Source organism: Falco punctatus (genome assembly GCF_963210335.1).
Source record: "Falco punctatus genome assembly, chromosome: 7".
In the NCBI taxonomy this organism is placed as follows: Eukaryota; Metazoa; Chordata; class Aves; order Falconiformes; family Falconidae; genus Falco; species Falco punctatus.
Window position 1 is genome coordinate 37,842,800 of NC_137587.1, and position 22,736 is coordinate 37,865,535.

Here is a 22,736-nt window from a genome sequence, read left to right on the forward strand (position 1 = left end):
GTAAGGGCCAGTGTGGCTGGGTTGGCCCCGTGTGGTGTCCCCCTGGGGGTCTGCACATCCCTGATCAGATTTTGGGGGCACAGAGTCATTGGGGAGCCCCGTCACACTCTGCTCAAGCATCAGGCTTGGCTTCCGTGGTGGGGACAAGTGGCTGTCCCCATCCTCCTTAGTGGGACAGAGGCATCTTGGTCTCATAACTGCTGCCTGGGACATGAGCATGGCAGCAGTCTTAGTGGGGGATGACAGCCCCCCCCTGCCCCCCCCCAGTCATGCCTGCTCTCGCCCCACTCTGCCTTTAGGGGTCCAGGTTGATGCTGTTGTCCTGGAGTCATCGTACCCCAGCATCCGCGAAGCAGCTGCCCACATCCCCATCAGCAAGGTGAGCCTGGGGCAGGACCATGCGAGCTGTGATCGGGAGCATCACATGGGGCAGTGCTTGGGGGTACACGAGCCTGTCTACAAACACCCCCTAACTCCCCTGGCACTGATGCCTGAGGACTAGCGAGACATCACCTGGGAGGGCTCAGACAACTTTTAAGCCCTCTTTCTTTTCTTAAGGTGACCTTGAAATGGGTCTGCAGGTTCAAAATACTTTTATGGGGGAGGAGCAAGGGAAACAAAACCCAGGCGCATGGATGCAGAGCGGATGGCATAAGCGTCACTCCGATAGGAACCCAGGCTTAAAACCCCATGAGACCCTGCAGTCGTGACAGGGGGTTTGCCACCCAGTCCCGCTGGCTGTGAGGGGGACACCTGGGACATCAGACGTGAGCTAAAAAGCGTAATAAAAGATTTAGCTCTCTGCAGCAGCTGGGGTAGCTGTGCTGCTCGGCACCCCCTTGGCATGTCACTGCCACCCAGCCCAGCGCCAGTGCCGGGGGATGTGGCAGAGCCAAGCAGGTCCCCAGCATCGAGCAGAGCCCTGTGCAGGGACGGGGCCGTGCCCCTGCAATGATGGAGGTTAGGAAAGGTGACTTTAAAGAGAAGGGGGCCTGGGTGGAGGCTTTCCTGGACAGATGTTAGCAGCCTTGGCTTTGTGCCAGTGGAGGGCCTTTTGTTTTGTTTTTTGATATTTGCTGTTTTGCTCTGACACTTGCTTCTGCCCTGATACTTGCTGAGGGTTTTTCTTTCTTTTCTTTTCTTTCTGCATTTGCTTTTTCATCCCTGGTTCAAACGCTTTTTCATCATGTCTTATGCTGAATTTAAAACCATCTGGTGCTTTGTTTTATTGTGAGCCCATCAAGTGCCAGGACATTTATCCCCCTTACCCTCCTCCTCGCCACGACAGCACCAGTGCCTCCTAATCCAAGTGACAGCCCTGAAAAATCCTTGCTGTCACCCAACAAAGAGACTAGCCACATATTGCATGCGTGCAGCCAGGTGGGCAATGGGGACATGCAGCATCCTTGGTGTCCCCATGTCCCCAGCCAGCCCACAGGGAGGCACAGACCCCCGGCTCAGCAGTGCCAGGCTGTATCACCCCAGTACAAATTCCTGACTAAATTTTAGGGCTGGCTGTTAGCAAAGGTATCCTGATTTCATCTTTTCCACCCTTTTCCTACAGGAGGAAAGCATGTTTTTAAGGAGCCACAGAACCCTGCCAGACACGGAGCCTGACAGCCTATTTTTGGAGCTCCCTTCCAGCAAGCAGCTGCATTTGAGGACAGCATTTGCAGTGAGCGGACTTTCCGAGCAAGCTCAGCAGAAGGAAACCTCCTAACCTAATATTCAAGTTCAGGGGTAAGCATTCACACGTGCCCTTGCAAAATACCTGCTGCAGGTGAGCACTGATGAGCCTGGACCCATGGGGGTCCCATTTCAACGTCACCTTAAAAAAGGGAAGAAGGCTTAAAAGTTGTCTGAGCCCTCCCAGGTGATGCTGAAGCAGGACTTCAGGGTGCTCTCTCTAGTCCTCACCGCCACTCACCCATGCCATCATGTGTGACACAAGCCACACAAAAAAAAAAAGGGGGGGGGGGGAGGTGGGGGGCAGGTGGGAAGATCCAGGACTGCCAGCTGTGAGCTGCTTCCAACAGCTGGGCCAGACCCTGCGCCACAGCCAGGCTCGGGGCTGGCATGGAGCCACCCAAAAATGGGGTCAGCAGCTGCGGACACCTGTGCAGGCAGTGGGTGACCCCTCTGTGAGGCTGCCAGTGCCTGGTCCCTGCATGGCTCTTGCTGCCCTGTCGTGCTTTCCTTCCCGTTGCCCCTGCACAATGGGGTGCTTTGTTCTGCCGGGGCAAGGAAAGGTCTGGCTGCAGCCCGGGGAGCTGGGGGAGAACTGAGAGCTGCTCCTGCCTTCCAGGGGTCTGCTCCCGCTGTGCTGGGCCGGGCAAAGCACCGTCACCACGGCCTCTCGCTGGCCCAGGGGAAAGCAGAGCCATAAACCAACGAAAAAAGCTATGAAACCATCAGCAAAAAATAAACAAAGGGAGCACTTAGGAAAAGACACAGGAGGAAAAAGCAGGCAGAACCCTCCCTGTCTCACAGCTGGTGTGGGGAGAAGTTTGGAGTGAACTAAGCCCAAAGTTGGATATTTTTTTTTTTGCTTAAGACAGTGGCAGCGGTGCTGGGCCGCAGGTGCCATGCCTCCTCGGCTGTGGCTCGTTGCTGCCATCGCATGTCCAGGCCCCGCTGTACGAGTTGCATTTCCACCGCCGCTGCTCGGGCCTGATCCTGCACACCCTTTCAGCTGCAGGATTTTTTCCTCCAGCCCACAAGACCCTCAAGTTTGCTACGTTTGCTGTGGTGGCTCCTTACGACTAGAAGCATTTCTGTGGCTGCTCCATCCCAGTGTGCAACGCTGCTTTGCTGGAGCGTGGAATGATGGAATGGTTTGAGTGGGGAGGGACCTTAAAGATCATTTAGCTCCAGTTCCCTGCCATGGGCAGGGACACCTTCCACTAGATCAGGTTGTTCCAAGCCCCCTCCAGCCTGGCCTTGAGCGCTTCCAGCAATCTGCTGTCACCTCTGTGCTGATCCCTTCCAGCTCTCGCTGCTGAATAAAGCCTCTGCAGGCAGCGCTGGCCCCACCTTGCCCTTCCCTGTGGGCAGTAAAGCAGAGGCACTGGGGACCATCTCCCATTATCTTCATGCCAATGCTGATGTGCCCCAGCACACGCTGGGAATGGGGAAAAATTGGGGATGGAAGGAAAAAGCTCTTTTGTGTCAAATCAGTCGCATCTGCTGGTTGCTTCTGCTGTCCTCCTGCCTTGTGGCAGGGGAAGAGCAGCTTGCGGCTGCCTTGTGCCACCTTGTTGCAACATCTGCTGCTGGGGAATGCGCACCTGCCTGCCCACAGCCCTGGTTTGACCAGACCTGTCTGGATTTGCATTCAGGGCTGGCGCAGGCTGTGAAACATAAACCATACGGATTCACAGAGCTGCACATACGCACCCTGCCAAGCCCCCCCAGGTACCTGCCACAGGTGCCAAAGGGCTGCAGGGCCACAATGGCGGCCTCCCCAGCTTGTCCCACCTCACGGCCCTGGGCTAAAATCGCAGTAGCAGGCTGCTGGGCACGGTGACCTCAGGGCAAGCAGCGCAGGCCTTGCTTTGGGGGCAGGTGGGGTAGGAGCAGCCTTTCAGGGTGCCCGGGGGGGCTGGCTGCCCCCCGCAGAAGGGGCTGTCCCCAGCCCACTGGCAGCCTGCTTGCCGCAGCCCTCTCGCCCGTGGGCCCGTCGGCAGGCACGGCCATGGGTGGCCCAGCCATGTGTGTCTGTGTCCAGGCAGCGCAGCCTCCTGCGCCGGGCGGAGATTCCTGGGGAATACTGGTAACGCTGGGATATTTCCTTCTCGGTGGGAACTTTCAGCCTGGAAAGTTCCAGCTGAGTCAGTCTGACAGTGCTGGGAGGGGAACCAGCGGCAGGTTTCCACCCCTCCGGCTGAAGGCCAGGGACACTAGGTTTGGTTTAAAACATTTTTTCCTTTAAAAATTATTTTTTTTCATAACCTGAAAGATGTAAAAAAAAAAAAAGAATTTTTTTTTCTTTTTATATAACCTGGAAGCTTTCCCTGTGCGCTCCTTGCCCTGGCATGGCTGGTTGTCCCGGCGTGTCACCCAGCTGCCGGCCCCGAGCTCCCCCCGGCCCGGCCCGGGCTGCGGACACAGGGGGCTGCAGCCCCGCGGGTCCCCCTGGGCGGCGGCAGCACGTGGCGGCCGCAGCCCCGCCCCCCGGCTCAAAGGGGCGGGGAGGGGGCGTGGCCTGCCGGCAACATTGGCACCGTGAGTGGGCGGAGCCTGGCGGGCGCGGCCGGACGGCGGGAGCCATGCGGCGGCGCGGCGAGCAGGGCGGCGGGGCGCGGGCCCGGGATGGGGATGGCGACGGGGCCGGCGACAGCGCCCGGGCGGAGGGCAAGGCCGACGCGGGCCGGCGGCAGCGGTGAGTACCCGGTGCGGTGCGGGCAGCCTGGGCTGCCAGGCCGGTGTGGGGGCGCTGCCGGGCGCTCCGCGGGACCGTGTCGCCGTCCCCTTGCGGTGTCCGCCCGTTGCCCCGTCTCCTAGCCGGACTCCTGTGAGCGTGTGCTAGCGCCGAGTCCCCTGTGCCGTAGATCTGTCCCTCTGCCGTAGCCATCATCCCATGCTGTGGCCGTGCCTCTGTGTCCCCGCACCGTGGCCTTGTCACCTGGCTGGGGCAGTGACCCTGTGCCTTTCTCCTTGCCATGGCCGTACCAGGGCTATGCCAGCTGTCAGAGATGCCCCTCGGTGGACATGTCCCCATGGGGCCAGGCCTGTCGGTGCTCACCTGCGGCAGGTATTTTGCAAGGGCGTGTGTGAGTGCTCGCCCCTGAACTTGACTATTAGGTGTCGACCGAGAGCAGCACCTAATAATTAACTGCGGTGTCAGCGAGGGCATCGCTGGCCCGTTGCTGCCAGCGCAGAGCGGCACTGCTCAGAACAAAGTCTTGGGGGGGTGGCTGGGGTTTGAGGAGCTCCCTGTGGCTCCAGTGTGGCCCATGTCACCCTACATCCCCCCGGGAAGGGTGCCTGTGCCTGGGAGACCATGCCATCCTGCCCTGGCACCTCCTCTGCAACCCTTCCTTGGCATCTTGCAGCACTCCCCAGGGCAGGCAATGGGCTAAATCCTCTTCTGACCCCAGTCATGTGCTGGCAGGGAGCAAGCTGTGCTTGGACGCCTGTCAGAAACCTCTGCCCTCAATCCCCCCGGTGCCCGGACTAGTTTCCCCATCACCTGGCATGTTCAGCCTGCGAGAGACGCCGATGCCGGGCCAGCTGCGGCTCTTGGCTTTCCCTTCCCTCTCGGGGGCTGGTGGGTACAGGGTCGGTGCGGGGGGCACGGCCCAGGGTGGCTGGATGCGCTCCCCAGCCCTTCAGTGCAGGCTGCTGTCGGAGATGGTCACATGCCCCACCCTATGCCGGTGGCACTGGGGGACATCACTCTGGGGACTGGTTTCCCCCGCGGCGCTGTGGGCTCCCTGAGCCCCTGTCCTGGCTTTCCTCCGTGTCCCTGGGGAGCTGCAGAGGCTCTCGGTGCCAGGCTGGGGGGCACCGCCGTGACCCTGCCTGACCAGCCACGGCTCGGGGTGTTGCCACAGTATCAGTTGCTCCTTATTGCTGGTTTGGCTTGGAGCTCCTGGCGCTGGCGTGGGCCCTGCCCTTCCTGCCTGCCAGTGTCCCGTGGGAGGCTGCCGGGGACTGGATGGTGGCCTCTTGTGACACTGTGTCACAGTAGGGCTGTTCTGACACCTTGGCACCATCGCCAAAAGCCAAACACAACCCTGACAGGGGACACCATTTCCTGGGCCCAGGGGGACACAAATGGCAGCCTCAGGTCCTTACAAGGGAAAACCCACTGTATCCAGCCATCACAGCTGGGGTTGGGAAGGGGGACCCTGCTCCACTGTGCCCCAGAGCCCTTGGGACAGGAGGGGACATGCTAACCAGGTGCCTTCCTTGCAGGGGCTGGCTGGCCTGCTGTCCCCGGCTGCGCACCCTCCTCCTGCACCTGCTTCTTATCTACATCTCCGTGCCCTTCCTCATCCGCCTCTTCCCCGTCTTGCTCACCAAATTTGTCTACCTGAACTTCTGTGAGTGCTCTGGGGCTGTCCCAAATGGGGGAGCCCCACCCCAGGAATTCAGTGGGCAGGGGGGGTTCCCCCCCAAACATGAGTGGGGCTGCACCCAGTGCCTGGGTGGCACCAGGGCAGCACCCGTCTGACCCCCCGCTAGCTGTGGGCTTGCAGAGGAGGCACAGAGGGACCTTTCCCGTTGGCGCCTTCTGTTTTGCAAGCTGTAATAACATAGTGCCACCAACCCTGTTTACCGCCTGCTGTTACAACATATCTGGGCACGCACAGCCTCAACGGGGCTGGAAATCTGGGTGGGAGGAGGTAGCAGAGGGCTGTGCTCGCCTACCCGCTCCCCGGGCTGGCCCTACCACAGCCCTTGGCTTTTAGGCAAATAATATAGAAACAACGGCATGTTGCTTTGGAAAAAATGCATAAAAGCAGCTGGGTATGAGGCTCCTGGGTTGCCCGTGTGATGGCTGTGATTTCTCCATTAGTGGCCTTCCCCTTCTTCGTGGACTTTCGGCGGCCAGAGCTGCTGCTGAACAACACCATCAACCTGTACCTCACCACTGAGCCAGACGTCACGGTTGGCATCTGGTGAGTGGGGCAACCCCAGCACCCCGGGCGGGCACAGCCGTGTGGCTACGCCAGCGTCCTGCCTGAACTGGGGTAACCCTGCTCTGCCCCCCACCAGGCACACGGTGCCGAGCAGCAGAGCGGACGAGGCGCAGGGCAAGGACCAGCGCTGGTATGAGGAGGCACTTGCCAACGCTCACCCTATCATCATCTACCTGCACGGCAATGGGGGAACCAGGCGAGTACCCGTGAGCGCTGCTGTGGGGCCGGGACCCCCCGCCGTGCCTCTCCCAGGGGACGATGGCATCAGCACAGGGGGAGAACTAGCAAAGTGGGTGCAGCAGCCAGCAGTGCTGCGGGGCTGGGGCTGCTGTGGTGGTTTCTCACCCCATGAGTCAAGGGAAGTCCTTTTGGGTGAAAGGTGAAAGTGAAACATCCAAACCACCCACCCCAGAGCACCCAGCACTCCCTTCCTGGGTAAAACTCAGCCTGGTCCCTTGTCTGGCACTGCAGGGGAGGGCTCCTTGGGGGTCCCTTCCCAAGCTCTAAACCAATTTTCCCCATCAGGGCTGCGAGCCACCGTGTCCAGTTCTTGAAGGTAAGTGGTCCACTGTGGGAGGACTGGGACCTGCTAGGGTCCCCACACTGGCTCTGGGAACCCAAGACAGACCCTGGGCAGAATGAACCCAGCGATGCTGGGGGGACCTGGGGGACATCCACTGCCCTGCCCCTGGACATAACACAGTGCCACTCCACTGACAGATGATGGGGGCTGCTGGATTCCACATCCTGGCTCTCGACTACAGAGGTAAAATCATCCCCCTGCCTCTTGCTGTGTGACCCCCTGGGGCTGGTGCCTGCCAGGGTCACGACACAGAGCCATGTCCCCCCCCAGGCTATGGGGACTCCAGCGGGTACCCCACAGAGAGCGGCTTTACCACAGATGTCCTGGCACTCTATGACTGGGCCAAAGCGCGGAGCGGGAACAACAGCATCCTCTTCTGGGGACACTCCTTGGGGACAGGGTAGGTGTGGGGCTGGGCAAGGGGGACACACCTTGTGGATGCCAGCTGACACTGGAGCCCACAGCTGGTCCTCGGGCTGTGATGCTGCTGCCAGACTGGTGCCACCCAGGGGTGGAGCAGGGGGTTAGAGCAGCTCCTCAGCAGAGGCACCTGCAAAGGAAAACCTGGCAGGCAAGGCGGGGGTGTGAGTGCTGTGCACCCTGACGGGGCATCGTGGATGCTCCCCCTCACTGTCACCTCGCTTTTCACAGGATTGCCACGAATGCAGCAAGAAAACTGCAGGAGGAGAGAGGTAAGGGCCAGTGTGGCTGGGTTGGCCCCGTGTGGTGTCCCCCTGGGGGTCTGCACATCCCTGATCAGATTCTGGGGGCACAGAGTCATTGGGGAGCCCCGTCACGCTCTGCTCAAGCATCAGGCTTGGCTTCCGTGGTGGGGACAAGTGGCTGTCCCCATCCTCCTTAGTGGGACAGAGGCATCTTGGTCTCATAACTGCTGCCTGGGACATGAGCATGGCAGCAGTCTTAGTGGGGGATGACAGCCCCCCCCTGCCCCCCCCCAGTCATGCCTGCTCTCGCCCCACTCTGCCTTTAGGGGTCCAGGTTGATGCTGTTGTCCTGGAGTCATCGTACCCCAGCATCCGCGAAGCAGCTGCCCACATCCCCATCAGCAAGGTGAGCCTGGGGGCTCTGCCTGTGGGGCTCCCCAGCAGTGATGAGCAGGGGATCTGCCTGTGGGGTCCCCCAGTGGTGACAGGTGGGGGGGTTCTGCCCATGAGGTCCCCTGGCAGTGGCAGCCCCAGCGGCCTGGGTCTTCCCCCCTCACAGGGGAAGGGTGCATCAGTCACAGCCATGGCTCAGCACCCCCGCAACTCTCTCCCTGGCAGATCTACCGCCAGTTCCCGGGTTTTGAGTACTTCATCCTGGACTCGCTAGCTCTGGGCAACATGTTCTTCTGCAACGACGAGAAGTGAGTGCCTGGTGTGAAGGTGCACAGACGTCCCCATGGGGCTGCGGGGATGATGTTGGGATCACCTGGCCGAGGATGAGTGGGTTGGACATAGAATCATAGAACGATTTGAGTTGGAAGGGACCTTCAAGACCATCTGGTTCCAACCCCCTGCCACGGGCCGGGACATCTTCCACTAGCCCAGGTTACTCAGCGCCCCGTGAAATACCTGTGCTCTTATTTGTGTTTGCCCAGCTTCCTCATGCTTTAAAAGTGGCTTTTTATTTGCATAATTTCAGGTACCATTATTAAGCAAAGTCCACAAGCCACCACCCTTTTTTTGAGTATTACGCACTTGGTTCTCACCCACGCTGCAGCACACATGCCACGGTAGCCTTTGCTAAAAGCCACCTGGCTCATGGGCACATTTCAAGCCTGAGCACCCCATAACGGGGGTTTAAAGTTATTGGGGTGCTTGGTGCTGCCATGCTGGGGCAAGCAGCGAGGGCATCGTCCTGACGTGGTTCAGCAGCTGCCCTTAGCCACCGATGGGCTGGATGGTTCTGAAGGGCAGTGCTGGCAGGGGTCAGGGATGCTGTGGGACAATTAGCAGGAGATGGGGAGACTCCCATGAGTCTGTCGGCTCCGGGGTGACTCCTCAGCACTGTGCTTGCTGTCCACAGTGTGAAGGTGCTGACCTGCCCACTCCTCATCCTGCACGCTGAAGATGATGCTGTCCTGCCTCTGCACCTGGCCCACAAGGTGAGGACCGCTGTCACCACATGGGCTTTAACGAGGCCATCGAGTCTGGTTTGGGGTCCCCTGCACATGCCACTAACAGCACTCCCATCCCACGCCAGCTCTTTGAGACTGCTCGCAGTACCTACAAGGACAAAACCAAGGTGAAGTTCATTACCTTTCCCAAAAAGCTGGGCCTGGGCCACGACTACATCTCATTCAACCCAGAGCTGCCTGCCCTGGTGAAGTAAGTGCTGCTCTGCAGAAATTGGGGTGCACAGAACGACCCTTGGCCAATTCTTCCACAGATGCATCCTCCCCTGCTGCAACCATGGGTGTGCCTTCCCCCTGCTCCCTCCCCTCCCTCCGGTGTTTGCTGGCGTTGAGTTTTGAGCTCCAGTTGCTCCTCACTGCTCTGAGGCTATCCTGAACCTGGGTGTCATGGGGAGGTGGCCCTGGGGATAGTGCCAGCTCCTCCCTGCCCTGAGTGCAGAGCTGCCAGGTGCAGCTCAGACCCACTGATCCAGGGATCAGAAATCCAGCTCTCGGGCAGGACAGGACAATCAGCAATACAGCGTAAGGTTTATTGCGTCTTGTTGCAGAGACTTCTTGAACAGTCAGTGACGCCACCTGCCACAGCGGCCACAAGCACTCCCTCAGACTCCCAGCAGGAACCCCTCATGGCACTGAACTTACTGCTGTAATAAAAACTACAGAGAAACTTTCTAATTTGCCCGCTGCCACAAGGATGCTGCAGGTTACTCAGGGGATGGAGGTACTGCTGCGGTCTGGATGCTTGCTTCTGGGGCAGCACCATGTGAGCTGTGACTGGGAGCGTCACATGGGGCAGTGCTGGGGGCACACGGGCCTGTCTGCCAACTCCCCGTAACCCCCCTGGCACTGATGCCTGAGGACTAGTGAGAGCTGCACCCCAAAGTCCTGCTTCAGCAGCAGCTAGGAGGGCTCAGGTGTCCAGCTGTGCCGGCCCATCCCCAGCAGCTCACCCCCTACACCCACTTTCTGTGTCGGCGTTGGTGCAGGCGAGCTCAGTCGCTAATTTTAGGCTTCAGCAAACAGCCCCTTGGACTCTAATGGCACTTTTATTTTTAGCACCTATGCAAGCAACAGGGCAACGTGGTTTTACTTTCCGCACAGCCCCTACATTATAAAAATTTCCCCCCTTCCCCCTCCGTCGGAAAGCCAGCAGCAGCAACATAGAGACTAGACAGCAGAGACAATTGTACAGCGCGTGTGCTTGTGTCCCCTGACTCCAGCTGGCAGCAGCTCCGTGCCCCTACGCTGCCGTGCCGTTCGGGGTCTTGTCCTCGGCTGCATCCCGGGGCTCGTTGGGTGGCGGAATCTTCAGGTCAGAGGGCTCCACATGCCAGATGTCCTGGGCATACTCCTTGATGGTGCGGTCGCTGGAGAACTTGCCAGCTGCTGCAATGTTCTTGATGACCATCTTGGTCCATGCCTTGGAGTTCTGCAAGGAGAAGGGTGGGACAGTGTGGCTGGAGGTTTGTGCCATGGGTGGCACCTTAGCCCCAAGCCCAGCTTTCAACCAGAGAGCCCCTACAGCAGCACAGCCAGGAGCCTCCTCGCTAGGAGCCCATCTAGGTACACAGCCCCACCAGACCCTGTCACCAGATGGGCTGCTGTGCCCTGTCACAGCTCCCCTGCCTCATCCCCAGGCTGGCACTCACCAGGTACAACTCGCTGACCTTCTCCTGGCATTTGACATAAGCCTCATAGTCTGCAAAAACTTTAAACCTGTAGCAGCGAAGAAAGCAGGAGTCAGCAAGAGCAACAGTGCAGAGGTGGGAGCACGGCGGCGGCCGGTGGGCTCAGCACAGGGGGCTGGGGCTGCCAGATCTGGGGCCCCCCCTGGCACAGGTGCTTCAGGCGAATTCATCCCCCCAAGCCCTGTTTGCACAGGGCCCTGCAAGCCCATAAGTGCTGTGGCACAGGCTGGATGGGTGCCCCGCCGGGGCACACCTTGTGTCAACTTGCCAGGAAAACATTTCTCCGGTGTGAAGTGCCCACACCCTTGGGTGCTTTGTGCTCTGGCCAGGAAAGGCTAAAGGCATCTATCATCTGGTGAGGGCTGCACACCCAAATCTGTCTTGGCCTTAATGTACCACGGGCTTTAATGCAGCAACCGAAGCGCCGTACACGGACAGCCTTGCGTACCCGTGGAGCATCAATTGCTCATCCGGGTGCACGGGCCAGAAAAATGGGACTTTATCAACCAGAGGGTGGATGGTTGGTGCAGGGGGCTGCTCCACACGGGCACCAGGACTTTGGTGGAGAGACCCAACCGAGGGGATGGATGGCATCCTAGGCCTCACCTGTCATGGTGGAAGAGCATGTTGACCACATCTTTGAAGAGATCAGGCTCATCTGGGGAGAAGAAGCCGCTCTTAATCTGGTCAATGGCTTGCTTCAGCTCAGGGAGCTGGTCGTAGTACTCGTGGGCATTGTACCTGGTGGGGAAGGGTCAATATGAGATGGTGCTGTCATGGTGGTGGCACCCCCACAATATCCACAGCCCTCACCCTTCCCTGTCCAGCTCCATGACGTCCTCCACCCTCATGCCAAAGATGAACAGGTTTTCCTCTCCAGCCTCCTCGGCCATTTCCACGTTAGCTCCATCCATGGTGCCGATGGTGAGAGCCCCGTTCAGCATGAATTTCATGTTCCCCGTACCCGATGCCTCGGTGCCCGCTGTGGAGATCTGCTCCGACAGGTCGGTAGCAGGGATCACTGCCAGCAAAACACATGGACAAGGGGCTTGTGGTGACCAGCTCTGGGTTTGTGTCATGCCAAAGGACATTAGATCTGCTGTCTCGCAGGGATGGAGCCATGGGGCGGACATCCCCTCCCCACAGCGTGCCCCACGTGGGCTACCTTTCTCCGCCAGTGAGACCCTGTAGTTCTCCAGGAAGATGACCTTCAGCTTGCTGCCCACAACGGGGTCGTTGTTCACCACGTGACCCACAGCATTAATGAGCTTGATGATCATTTTAGCCATGTGATACCCTGGAGCAGCCTAGGAGAAAAGCTGGGGGTGAGCCCGGAGGGCTGGCACCAGGGGCAGGTGAAGTGCACCAGCTGCCACAGGCACCCGCTCAGCCCTGCCCCCATCCAAGCCACACGTCACACCACCAGATTTTCGGGGGCTTGTGTGACCACAGGCAGCATACGGTTGTGCAACCCCCCCAAGAGCTTGGTGCCTTGCTTGGGTTGAAGCCAACAAGTGCTTCCCCAGCACTCCCTGGGGAGTTTCACAGACATGGCCCCACGAGACATCTGTACCCAAATTCCCCAGGATATTTTCAAGGACTTAGTCCAACATGCTTTAAAACTCCTGACCCCACTTACCTTGCCCCCAATGATCACTGTCCTTGGCACAAACAGCTTTGCAGGATCCCTCCTGATGCCTGGAGAAGACAGCAGTGTGGTGTCACCCTCTGTTTTAGCTGCAGCCCCAGGGGATAGGGATGCTCGTGCACCCCAGGGCAGCATGTCCCCTCGGGGTGCGCGGTGGCTTACGGTTGTACATGGTGATGATGTGCAGGCAGTTCATCAGCTGCCGCTTGTACTCGTGGATCCTCTTCACGTGCACGTCAAACATAGAGGAAGGGTTGATCTTCACTTTGTACTCCTTCTCCAGGTACAGCGCAAACTTCACCTTGTTCTCCTGGGCGAGGGGGCAGGGAACATGTCAGCTCCCAGGCTGCAGCCCCCTGCCTGCATCCCCCCTGCCCCCGTCCCCTCACCTGCTTCACTTTGGCAACCTCCCGGATGAAGAGGTCATCGTCCACAAACTCGTGCAGCTTTGTCAGCAGGCTCAGGTCCCGCACGTAGTCCTCCCCAATTTTCTGCAAGAGGAGCACAGGCACGTGCTGATGGTGGGACGGGGGTGGCTGCCCTCATCAGGCATGCTGCTCCCGCCCAGCAAAGCGGCTGGATCTCAGGTGAGAGCCAAGCAGAGCCTGAACGTTTAGAAGATGTAAACGGCTGAGGTTGGAGCAGCATCCCCAGGGTTGGGAAGGGTCAGGGACCGGTGCGCTCCCCCCATGCCATTACCTCTGCGATGAGCTCTGCCAGCCCCGGGTTGCAGAGCAGGAGCCAGCGCCGCGGGGTGATGCCATTGGTCTTGTTCTGAAACTTCTCCGGCTCCAGCACTGCAAAGTCCCTGAAGCTGTGAGGATGAGGAGGGGACGGCTTCAGGCTCACCGACCTGGCACCACCACATTTCCAAGCTGAGGATGATCCACCACCACCTCCCTCCCCGCACTTACACTTGAGCCTTGACTATTTCGGAGTGGATTTTCGCCACACCATTGACAGCGTGGGAGCCGACAATGCAGAGATGAGCCATGTTGATCCTCTTGGTGCCCCCCTCCTCTATCAGGGACATCCTCCGCAGCCGGTCCACGTCATTAGGGAAGAGGGATGCAATGTACTGCCAGTGGAGGCCGGAGAGGTGAGCGGTGCTGGTGTTTAGTGATGTCCCACCCGACAGTTCCCAAGGAAGGGACACAATGTCCCCAGTGTGTTTCACACCAGCCAGTGCAATGGCTTTAACTGCAGAGTGACGGTGCAAACCCCCTCCAAAGGGTGCCCTCCCCCAGCATGGATGCCTCTGGACAGAAGAGTCCCCATAGAGCGGGTCTTGTGGACACACGCTTGGTTAATGGGGCCACTTTGGCAAAAGCCTCGTGCTGCCAGACCAGGAGGCTAAACCATCATCTCCCTCGCACCCCAACCTCATCCTTCTCCAGGATGAATTTAGCATTTAGGGAGCAAGGCAATGCCAACAGGTAGGTCCTTGGAGCAATGGGTGAAGCCTCTAAAACAGCCACCAAGTGCAGGATGGCAACGTGCTGGTGGGAAAGGGCTTTCCTACACCTCAGCCTCCTGAAATAGCAGCCAGAACCACCCAGCCACACACTCAACATTACCAGTTTGTGCATCCCCCTAATCCCAATGGTACAATGCATGCCATCCCCATCCCGCTCTCCAGAGAGGGCTCCTACACTGCCCCAAGGCACTCACATCCAGGTGTCTCTGGTTGATCTCATAGATGATCTGCAGGTGTCTGGGGAGCAGCTTCTCCACCAGGTCCACCGGCCAGCGCTCCAGGGCTTCGGGAAGCACAGTGTGGTTGGTGTAGGCAAAGGTCCGTTTGGTGATGTCCCAGGCCTGCCCGGGGCAGGGGGAGACGGTGGTGAGCAGTGAAGGGGGAAGCTGGCACCCACACATGGTCCTCCCACTGTGGCCAGCAGCACCTCCAAGTCCATGCTGGTTAAACCCAACCTGATTGCCCCACATCACTCCCCAGGCCACCAGCAGCTATGGGACTGATTCCCCAGACCCCCCGGTGCAGGAGGGTGGGTGCAAGTGGAGGGGACCCAGGGGCCAGGTCAGGTCTCCCTACCTTGTTCCACGGCAGCTTCTCGATGTCCACAAAAACCCTCATCAGCTCAGGGATGGCCATGGCAGGGTGTGTGTCATTCAGCTGGATGGCAACCTGTAGGAAGAGCATGGGTGGCAGTGGGGACAGGTGGGGGACATGTGGGCATCCCACTGCCCAAGTCAGTTGGGCACAGGCATCATGGAGGGTCCACAAAACCTCCCCAGCCCTGGGTGTACATCTGAGAGGCATCAAAACGAGTTCCAAGGCACACGTCAGAGCAACCCTGGCTCATACCTGGTCGGGGAAGGAATCAAACACAGTCCGGACGCTGTCCGTGCTCCCGAATTTGGATGCTTTGAAGCGGCGTATGATGTCCTGGAGGGTGGCAGCCACAACAAAGTACTCCTGCTTCAGCCGCAGCTCCTTCCCCTCGAAGAACTGTGAGCAGAGAAGCAGGGTGCTGCAGGATTGCACCGCGCTGCCCAGGCACGCCTGCGCCTTCCTGGGGCTCCCTGCTGTGGGGGGACCCATGCCAGGACACATCCACCCCATGGTGTGGTGCAAGCCCCCAGCAACAGGTTTGGCAGCAGCTCTAACCCCTACATCGTCTTGCTTTCCCAAATTGAGCACAAGGGTTTGAGATGTGCTGGTACAAATGGAGCTTAAATCTCTCCCCCGAGCATCGTGTAAACCCGTTCTCCCTGGTTTGAAAGTTTCAGCAGGAAGGAGAGGTACCGGGGCAACGGGAAGGGAAGCCACAGGGGATGTAACACCTAGGAGCTATTTCTAAGACAAGACTTAAAGCCACCGCTCACGCAGCACAGAACGTTAACCTGCTGGTCTGCCAAAGAAGATCCGTAGGAGGCAACCTCCCCCCCTCCCCGGAGCTGTGACACCCCCAGCTCTCCTTGCCAGCTGGGAAGGCTGGGGTAGGGTTAAACAGGGAAAAACCCCATCAGGACCTGCCCAAAACAGGCTGCCCAGCAAGGGGAGCCACGCCTCACTATCTCCCCCCATTTCCCCCCCAGGTCACTCTCATCTCCACTCCCTCCCTCTGCTGAGCGCAGATTTGCCCAGGAACGGACTCGCCTCTGCTGCAGCCCTGGGCAGCGCTGCTGAGAGGCAGCAATCCCCACCCAAGCATTACAGGTGGCGTGAAACACAACTGAAAGCATCTCTGCAGCACCCCGGCAAGAGGGGCTGCTCCACTTCGCACTCTGGGTGCTCTGTAGCTGTCCCTAAGGCAGGGACAGCCACCCTGCGTTGTGACTTACGTTGTCATTGGGGTAGAGGACACGGGAGATGTTCTCTGCCAGGTTTCTGTCCAGCACGGCCTGGATGTAGTCTCCAACATTGACTGGGGAGGAGCAGAGGGATAAGGGGGGCGCAGGACAGCCCCCCGCCCCATCCCGCATGACACCCCGCCAGCACCCACTTACAGTCCCGCAGGTTGAAATCGTTGGGTGCCCGAGCTGACCACAGCCGCATGGTGTTGACAGTGTTGTTCATGTACCCGGGCACGGGGGTGTCGTAGGGCAGCGCCAGCACCACCTGGGACATCAGCAGGGCAGCTGCAGCCAGGCTGTGCCCCGGCTGGTGTCCCCCCACGGCCCCCCCTGCCCCGCCAGAGCCCTCCCATCCCACAGACCCTCCTGCAGGAGCGAGCTCAGGCTTGCACCTGCCTTCATGGGGTTGCGTGTGTGTGGATGCGCTTGGTACCCCCTGCCCCGGGGACACGCCAGGTCTGCCCGGTGGCTGGTGTTTGCCAGAAGCGCTCGGGGGATGGGGAAAGGCCGTGTCAGGAGAAGCTTAATTTAAGCCGTCCTGCTGGGCTGTGCGTTGCAGACCTGCTGGAGGGGCTTTTGGGTATTTCAGACGTTGGATGCAGACGTGGAGCAGCAAAACCAGTCCCCATCCCAATGCCCATCTCCTCAATTTGCTCCACCGCTGCCTTTTCCACCCCAGCGACACAGCCTCACCAGTGCAACCCTCCCGGGCAGAGACGCTGGCAGGACCCATGCCCAGGGCACAGCCGGCCAGTGGGAGCCCCCCAGGACAAGCCGTGCAGGGGGGGTTCCCCACACACTGGCCCCGCAAGGCTGCACCCCAGCCCGTACCTGGGTATCGACCCACTTGGCACCGGTGGCAGTGTGCTCCACCCGGCCGTAGAAATGCACGGGCAGCATGTACTCGGGGCGAGCTTTCTCCCAGGGGTTGCCATGCCGGAGCCAGTCGTCGGCTTCTTCCACCTGCCAGGAGTGAGAGCAGTGATGGGGCCACCCAACCCAGGGACCTCCCTGGGTTGTGCCACGTGGAGGATGGCTGCCAGTGGCTCCGGCTGCTTGTAGCAAAGGGGACGATGCTTCGGAGCTCGTCTGCCCCAAATCCGAGTTTTGGTGCTGGCAGGGCGAGGCGAGCCCGAAGGCTGGGTTCTACTCCAACCACCCTGAACCCTGGGGTCTCCCTGCCAGAGGGGTGATGGATGGGGACGAAAGCAGTGTTTCTCTTAGTGCATCACTAACGCTGCTGTGCTGTGGCCAAGACACCATTAGTCCCCCTTCATCAGAGTTTCAACCTCAGCCTGCAGGCTGGCTAACGCAGCGGGCTCATTCCCTACCCTGGCCGTGCTGTTACAGGAGACAGCCCAGGTTAGACATCACCTCTGGCACGGCCAGGGCAGAGCTCCCAGCAGCAGCACCAGGGGAGGTGAGCCCCGTTCAGACGCAGCAGCTGGGAAATGCGCTTGCTGGCTGTAGATACAGCTTTTGGGAGTCCTCACAGGGTCCCTGGGGGTATCTGGGGTTGCCTCCCAGCAGGAGTTTTGCAGATACACGCTTTTCAATTGCATTTCCAAAACAGCCTCTTCTACCCTCTGATGCTTTAACCCAGGCGTTGAGCAGCACAGCAGGACTGGGGGGCTGGAGCTGGCCTCCCCTAGACCTCCCCACGCGGTTCCTGTACCACCTTGGCCAAACAGCCCCCACCCCACGAGGAACAGGGACGCAACTTCTCCATCCTCTCCAGCTCCACACAGCCACAGAGAAGCTCTCGTGGCGGTGCTGGCCCCAAGCAGGGCACACTGTGCACACGGACGAGGGCAGCCTGCAGCAGCCAGAGAATTCCCAAGGAATCCCCAGCAAGGAAGAGCTGGGGATGCCCCAGAGGTGGAAGCACCGACCTCTCTGCTCCTACAGCAGCCCCAGAAAGGGGTCCTGCTCCCCGCAGAGATACGGCTCATGTGCCAACTACGTGGGCAGGCATCTGCACAGACCCAGCTGGGATTTTTGCTAATTAGCAAGGTGTGCTACGAGGCAGGTCTGCTCCCCTCCACGCGGCTGTGCCAAGCCACTAACAGGCCTGAGCGGGAACTGTGACACTGGGCTGATCCCCAGCCCCACACGCTGGAGCCAGCTGGGATGAAAGACTGGCTTCCCCACCACAGGGAGGGATGTTATGTGCTTGCACCAGTTTAAGAAGTTAAACTCGTTCGAGAAAACATCTGACAAGATTTAAATACCACAGCACTGACTTTGGCTCCAGCAGTCTCCAAGCTAAGGGAAAGCATCTGTACACCATGACCTTGGCCTGACCTAAGGGGGCCACTGGCCTAAGGCAGCCAGAGGAAGGCGAGGGCCACACGCCTCTGTCCGTACCTGCCACCCATCCCGGATCTTCTGGTTGAAGATGCCGTACTCGTAGCGGATGCCGTAGCCATATGCTGCCAGCCCCAGCGTCGCCATCGAGTCGAGGAAGCAGGCTGCCAGGGAGAGGGGAGAGCAGTGAGCTGCACCTCCCCGGCGAGCCAGGAGCCCCGGCAGACGGCAGGTCCTTCACCCCACGGCCAGCCAGCGGCCCCAGGCAGCAGCCCTGCAGGGACACAAGCCAGGGCCAGCACCCGCTGCTCGCTCCCCAGCCACCCAGCGCCTCTCACCCCGTGCTGGAAAGGCTGGAGCAATAAACCCCGCTGAGTTTAGGTATCCCCCCCACAGTGGCTGTAAAGCCCCCAGGGCTGTGCCCCACCACCCAGGCAATGAGAGTGTTTTAGGGGGCTCACTCACCAGCAAGCCTGCCGAGACCACCGTTGCCAAGGCCGGCATCCTCCTCGATTTCCTCCAGCTCTTCCATGTCCAGCCCGAGCTACAGCCGAGGAGGAGAAGGCGATGGGAGACTTTCTAAGTGCCCGGCCCCGTGCAGGGGAGGCACTGCTGGCACACACTCCTGGGTGCTGCCCTGCACCCACCGCTACCACCTTCCCCTGCAGGCGGGCTCCAGGAGGTGGGTGGAAAAGCACCCGACCCTGCAAAATCCATCCCTGCAGGTGGGACACGGCGGTTTGCCCCCAAAGCAGTCCCTCTCCCCCTCCACTGCTGCTGCACAGAGCTGGCAGGGACCAGCTCTGGTGTTTAAAGCCACTACACCAGCCTTTACAAGGGGGACACACACCCTTGACCTTGCCATGGACAAGCCTCTGGGGCAGGGGGCACCCAGACATAACCAGGGCACTGCTCTTGTGGTCCCAGACATTTTGGGCAGGTCTCCCAGAGCTCATTCCCAGCCCCACTTCCCTCTCTCCATGCCCCAGCCTCATGGCTGCAGCCCCCCAGGGGCCGGTTCCTGCTCCCCCAGCACCCTCATCTCCCCAGGGCAGGCACCCAAGGGCCCACCCCCCTGGCTCCAGGCATCACCCTCTAACAGAGACACCCAGAGAAGCGGCTATACCACTTTTCCAGGGAAATTTAAAGTTCCCAGCCCAGGATGCTGTGGGGAGGAAGAGGTTTTGCCTATGCAAAGCTCCTTGGGCAGCTCAGCGGGAAGTAAGACGGTGCCTTGCCAGGGCCGAGCCACCCTTTCCCATGGAAACCCCTTGGTCCAATGTCCCGCTGATGTCCCACAGTCACAGCAAGTGGGGATGGCCCCAAGGCCACGGGCACCCATGTGGGAAGGCTGGACCCGCACCACTCATATGGAAGTGGGCAGCACCTTCTCCCAAACCAACTGGCCACAGGCAAGTCCAGGAGCACCAGCACCGGCCACAGCCTCGCCGTTGTTCCACGGCACGAGGCTGCACAGCTCTGAATTTCATTGGCAGCCCCGAATGCCTACCACAGTATTGTAAGTGATTTATATTACACCAAACATTTTATTTTGGAAACGTTTGGCATTTGCATCTAGGGGGCTCAGCGTACGCAGTAAGGAAGATTTGCCTCAGAGCTTGACCTGCCATTGCTGCAAAGAGGATGATTTCCAAATAGTCACACCGTCTGCTTCCCCAGGCTCTTCCCCTCCACCCTCACCCACCAGCCGAGCCGCCATCCTCATTGCACGGTCAATAGATAAAATATATAAAAAAAACCCCAAAGTAAGTTCCTCTCCTTTGAATGTTTGCACAAAAGCTGCTGTTGTGCAACCACCCCAGCCACATACGACGGCGTTGCTCACAAGGGGTGCAAACCACCAAAACCCTTCAATAACCTGAGTGCCGCCTGGTGCCAGCACCAGGCTGGGGTTGAGTTCGGCTAAGGTTTTATTCTCCACTGCCATCGATTACAGCTATTAACGGGCCCATGCGCAGAGCCATGAGCTTCCTTGCCATTTATGGGCTGGAGCCCTCATCCTGCCGGTGCTCTGCAGCACCATGCTGCATCCCTCAGCATGCAGCCACCAGGCTGGGCAGCCCCGATTGAGCAAGCACCAGCACACGGCAGGTCCTGGACCAGTGTTTATCCATTACGGCACCGTCTGCAGCTGGGGAAGCAGTCTGCAGCCAGCATGGTGCAACACGGACATCCCCAGGAGCTGGAGAGCACAGAGCCCTCCTGGTCCAGGTCCTCACCGACCCCCTGGGATGCTCACCTGGTAGATGGCTTCGTCGCAAGCGTTCTGCAGCCCCAAGTTAATCATGGTGTTCTGCAGAGTCCTCCCCATGTAGAACTCCAGGGAGAGGTAGTAAATCCTCTGAAAGAGAAAACCATCCCTGGTCACCTTCCCCAGAGTTGGAAGATGCTCCCCTAGACCCCAGAAGCCACTACCAGGTGTTATCTGGAAACAAGAGGAAAAACGCAACTCTCACCAGAGTCAAGGTGGTTTGCACCAGGAATTTGAGGGCTGGGGCTCCCCAGAGGCCCCACGGCAGCCGTGCCCTGCAGCCCCTGCTCTCCCACTGCTGCTGTTTCCCAAGCGGGGAACAGCAGAGCGCCGAGACAGTTTTGTTTGGACAAGCTCCGGCGCCCTGTCCGACAGCAGGAACAACTCCACCATGGTCACCCCGAGCACGCTGGTGGCCACGGCCGTACAAAGTTAAACTTTAAAGAAGAGACGTTTCCTAATACCACCCTGAGCTGCAAAGCAACCAGAAAACCAAGTGAGCCATCAGGGCCAGGCACCCACGATGGCCGCAGGGACACAGGCTTCCTCTGCCAGCCCTGGGGGGCTTGGTCTCAGGAGCAGGGCACGCTTTGGCCTCCCCTCTCGCCAACACCACGGGTGCAGGATACGGCCGGTAAGGCAGAGCCTTGCGTAAGCCGTGCCCCAGCGTCAGCACCGGCAGGTTTTAAGGAAGGATTTAGGCCGGAGGAAGCAGCTGACTTGACAGGTTTCCCCAGGACCTGCGCAGAGTCGGGCTGGGGACAGCGATGGGATGCGCTGGCCAGGATCGGTTGGGCTTACTGGTTTGGCCCCAGCAGAGCTGGGAGTGGTGACGCCGGGCAGGAGGCACCTGGCACGGCTATCCAGGCAGGTCCCCACAGTCAAGCCCTGGAAAAGGCTCATCTTTTTTCTCACCCCTACACGACACGGGGAGGGGAGCTCCCAGGGGGCACGGTCCCAGCGAGGTGTTGGCAGGGAGGAAATTGGAGCTGACAGGGCCACCCAGGTGTCAGGAGGGGATAAGGGCTTAATCCCCCCGCGGCCAGAGCCCCACACGGGGCAAGCCAGCGGGCGAGCAGCGGCGCAGGGGCTCCGGCACAAACTGGATTTCTCACGCCTGGGATCACCGTCGCGCAGATGAGGCTTGTGCCTGTTTTAAACAAGGCCGGTTTGCGGCTTGGCTTCAGGGTCATCAGCTCCCTTCGGATAATTCACCCTGGAAAGCTTTGCGGCTGCTTTTGGTAAAGCGCAGCCGGCGTGCGGGACAGTAAACACGGTGCCCTGCGCCCAGCTCCCGGCCAGGCTGCGCCCTGTTTGTTTTGCAAAGCAAAGGACAGTGGCCTCGGCGTGTTGATGTCCAGCCCCTGCGCTCGGCGGAGTTCAGGGGAACATCCCCCAAACCCGAACTCGACATTCCCCACATCCCCCTACCGCGCCCCAGACGTTACGACGCTGCCCAAATCCCCCCTCTCCCACCCCATGTCGCCCACCCCGGGGATGCCGAGGGGGGGTCCCACCCCCACCTCCCCCCGCCCTGCGAGGAGGGGTGGCTCCCAGCAGCCCGGGAGGTGGCTCAGCATCCCCGCGCTCCCACCTTGGGGTCCTTCTCGTAGTAGTACTGCTGGGTGCGGATCCAGCGCCCCACCAGGTGGTCCCGCACGGTGTGGGCCAGGGCGAAGTAGTAGTCGCGGGGGGTGGCCACATTGCGGTCCTTGACCAGGGTGAAGTGGAGGTGGCGGTTGAAGCCCCGTTTCAGCTCGGCCACGCTCTCGGCCCCCACGATCCCGCGGATGCTGATCTGCTTCCGCCGCTCCTGGTCCGACAGCGGCCGCGACATCCCGGCGGGGCTGCGGGGACACGGGGAGGGGACACACACCGGCACGACGTTCCGCCTCCGCCCCGGCTGGCGCCGCCCCGCCGCCCGCCCACGCGTGGGGCGGGAGCCTCCGGCCACCGGGGGGGAGCGAGGGGGGGGCCCGGGGCGCACAGAGGGGCGTGCAAAGGGGGGGACACGACACCCCGGGGTGCACAGAGGGGCGTGCAAAGGGGGGGGACACGACACCCCGGGGTGCACAGAGGGGCGTGCAAAGGAAGGGGGCGACACACTCCGGGGAGCACAGAGGGGCGTGCAAAGGA

General features: G+C 60.1%; 2 protein-coding genes across 4 annotated transcripts; one reads left to right on the forward strand and one right to left on the reverse strand.

The window, feature by feature from the left end:
- Nucleotides 1–408: 408 nt before the first annotated feature.
- Nucleotides 409–10,038, forward strand: LOC308067159 (lysophosphatidylserine lipase ABHD12-like; the record flags this gene model as incomplete). Of its 3 annotated transcripts, XM_080395515.1 has the most annotated exons (13): nt 409–4,381; nt 5,920–6,047; nt 6,524–6,626; nt 6,724–6,843; nt 7,173–7,203; nt 7,368–7,413; nt 7,501–7,630; nt 7,882–7,922; nt 8,222–8,301; nt 8,514–8,596; nt 9,259–9,337; nt 9,436–9,560; nt 9,916–10,038. In XM_080395515.1, the coding sequence occupies exons 1-13, from the start codon at nt 4,035–4,037 to the stop codon at nt 9,935–9,937; spliced, it is 1,335 nt and encodes a 444-aa protein (XP_080251641.1). In that variant the 5' UTR covers nt 409–4,034. The 3 variants fall into 3 exon arrangements, with proteins under 3 accessions (XP_080251641.1, XP_080251643.1, XP_080251642.1); XM_080395517.1 differs by lacking the exon at nt 9,436–9,560 and having other exon boundaries at nt 1,565–4,381; XM_080395516.1 differs by lacking the exon at nt 9,916–10,038 and having other exon boundaries at nt 1,565–4,381; nt 9,436–9,564.
- Nucleotides 10,039–10,394: 356 nt separating this feature from the next.
- Nucleotides 10,395–22,437, reverse strand: LOC308067157 (glycogen phosphorylase, liver form; the record flags this gene model as incomplete). Its single annotated transcript, XM_080395499.1, has 20 exons — nt 10,395–10,796; nt 11,017–11,083; nt 11,662–11,796; nt 11,869–12,076; nt 12,221–12,362; nt 12,695–12,753; nt 12,866–13,013; nt 13,093–13,194; nt 13,403–13,517; nt 13,618–13,781; nt 14,375–14,521; nt 14,757–14,849; nt 15,030–15,173; nt 16,010–16,092; nt 16,175–16,286; nt 16,853–16,984; nt 18,389–18,492; nt 18,794–18,872; nt 20,589–20,690; nt 22,195–22,437. 20 exons carry the CDS (start codon nt 22,435–22,437, stop codon nt 10,608–10,610), a joined length of 2,568 nt encoding a protein of 855 aa, XP_080251625.1. The 3' UTR covers nt 10,395–10,607.
- Nucleotides 22,438–22,736: the final 299 nt, after the last annotated feature.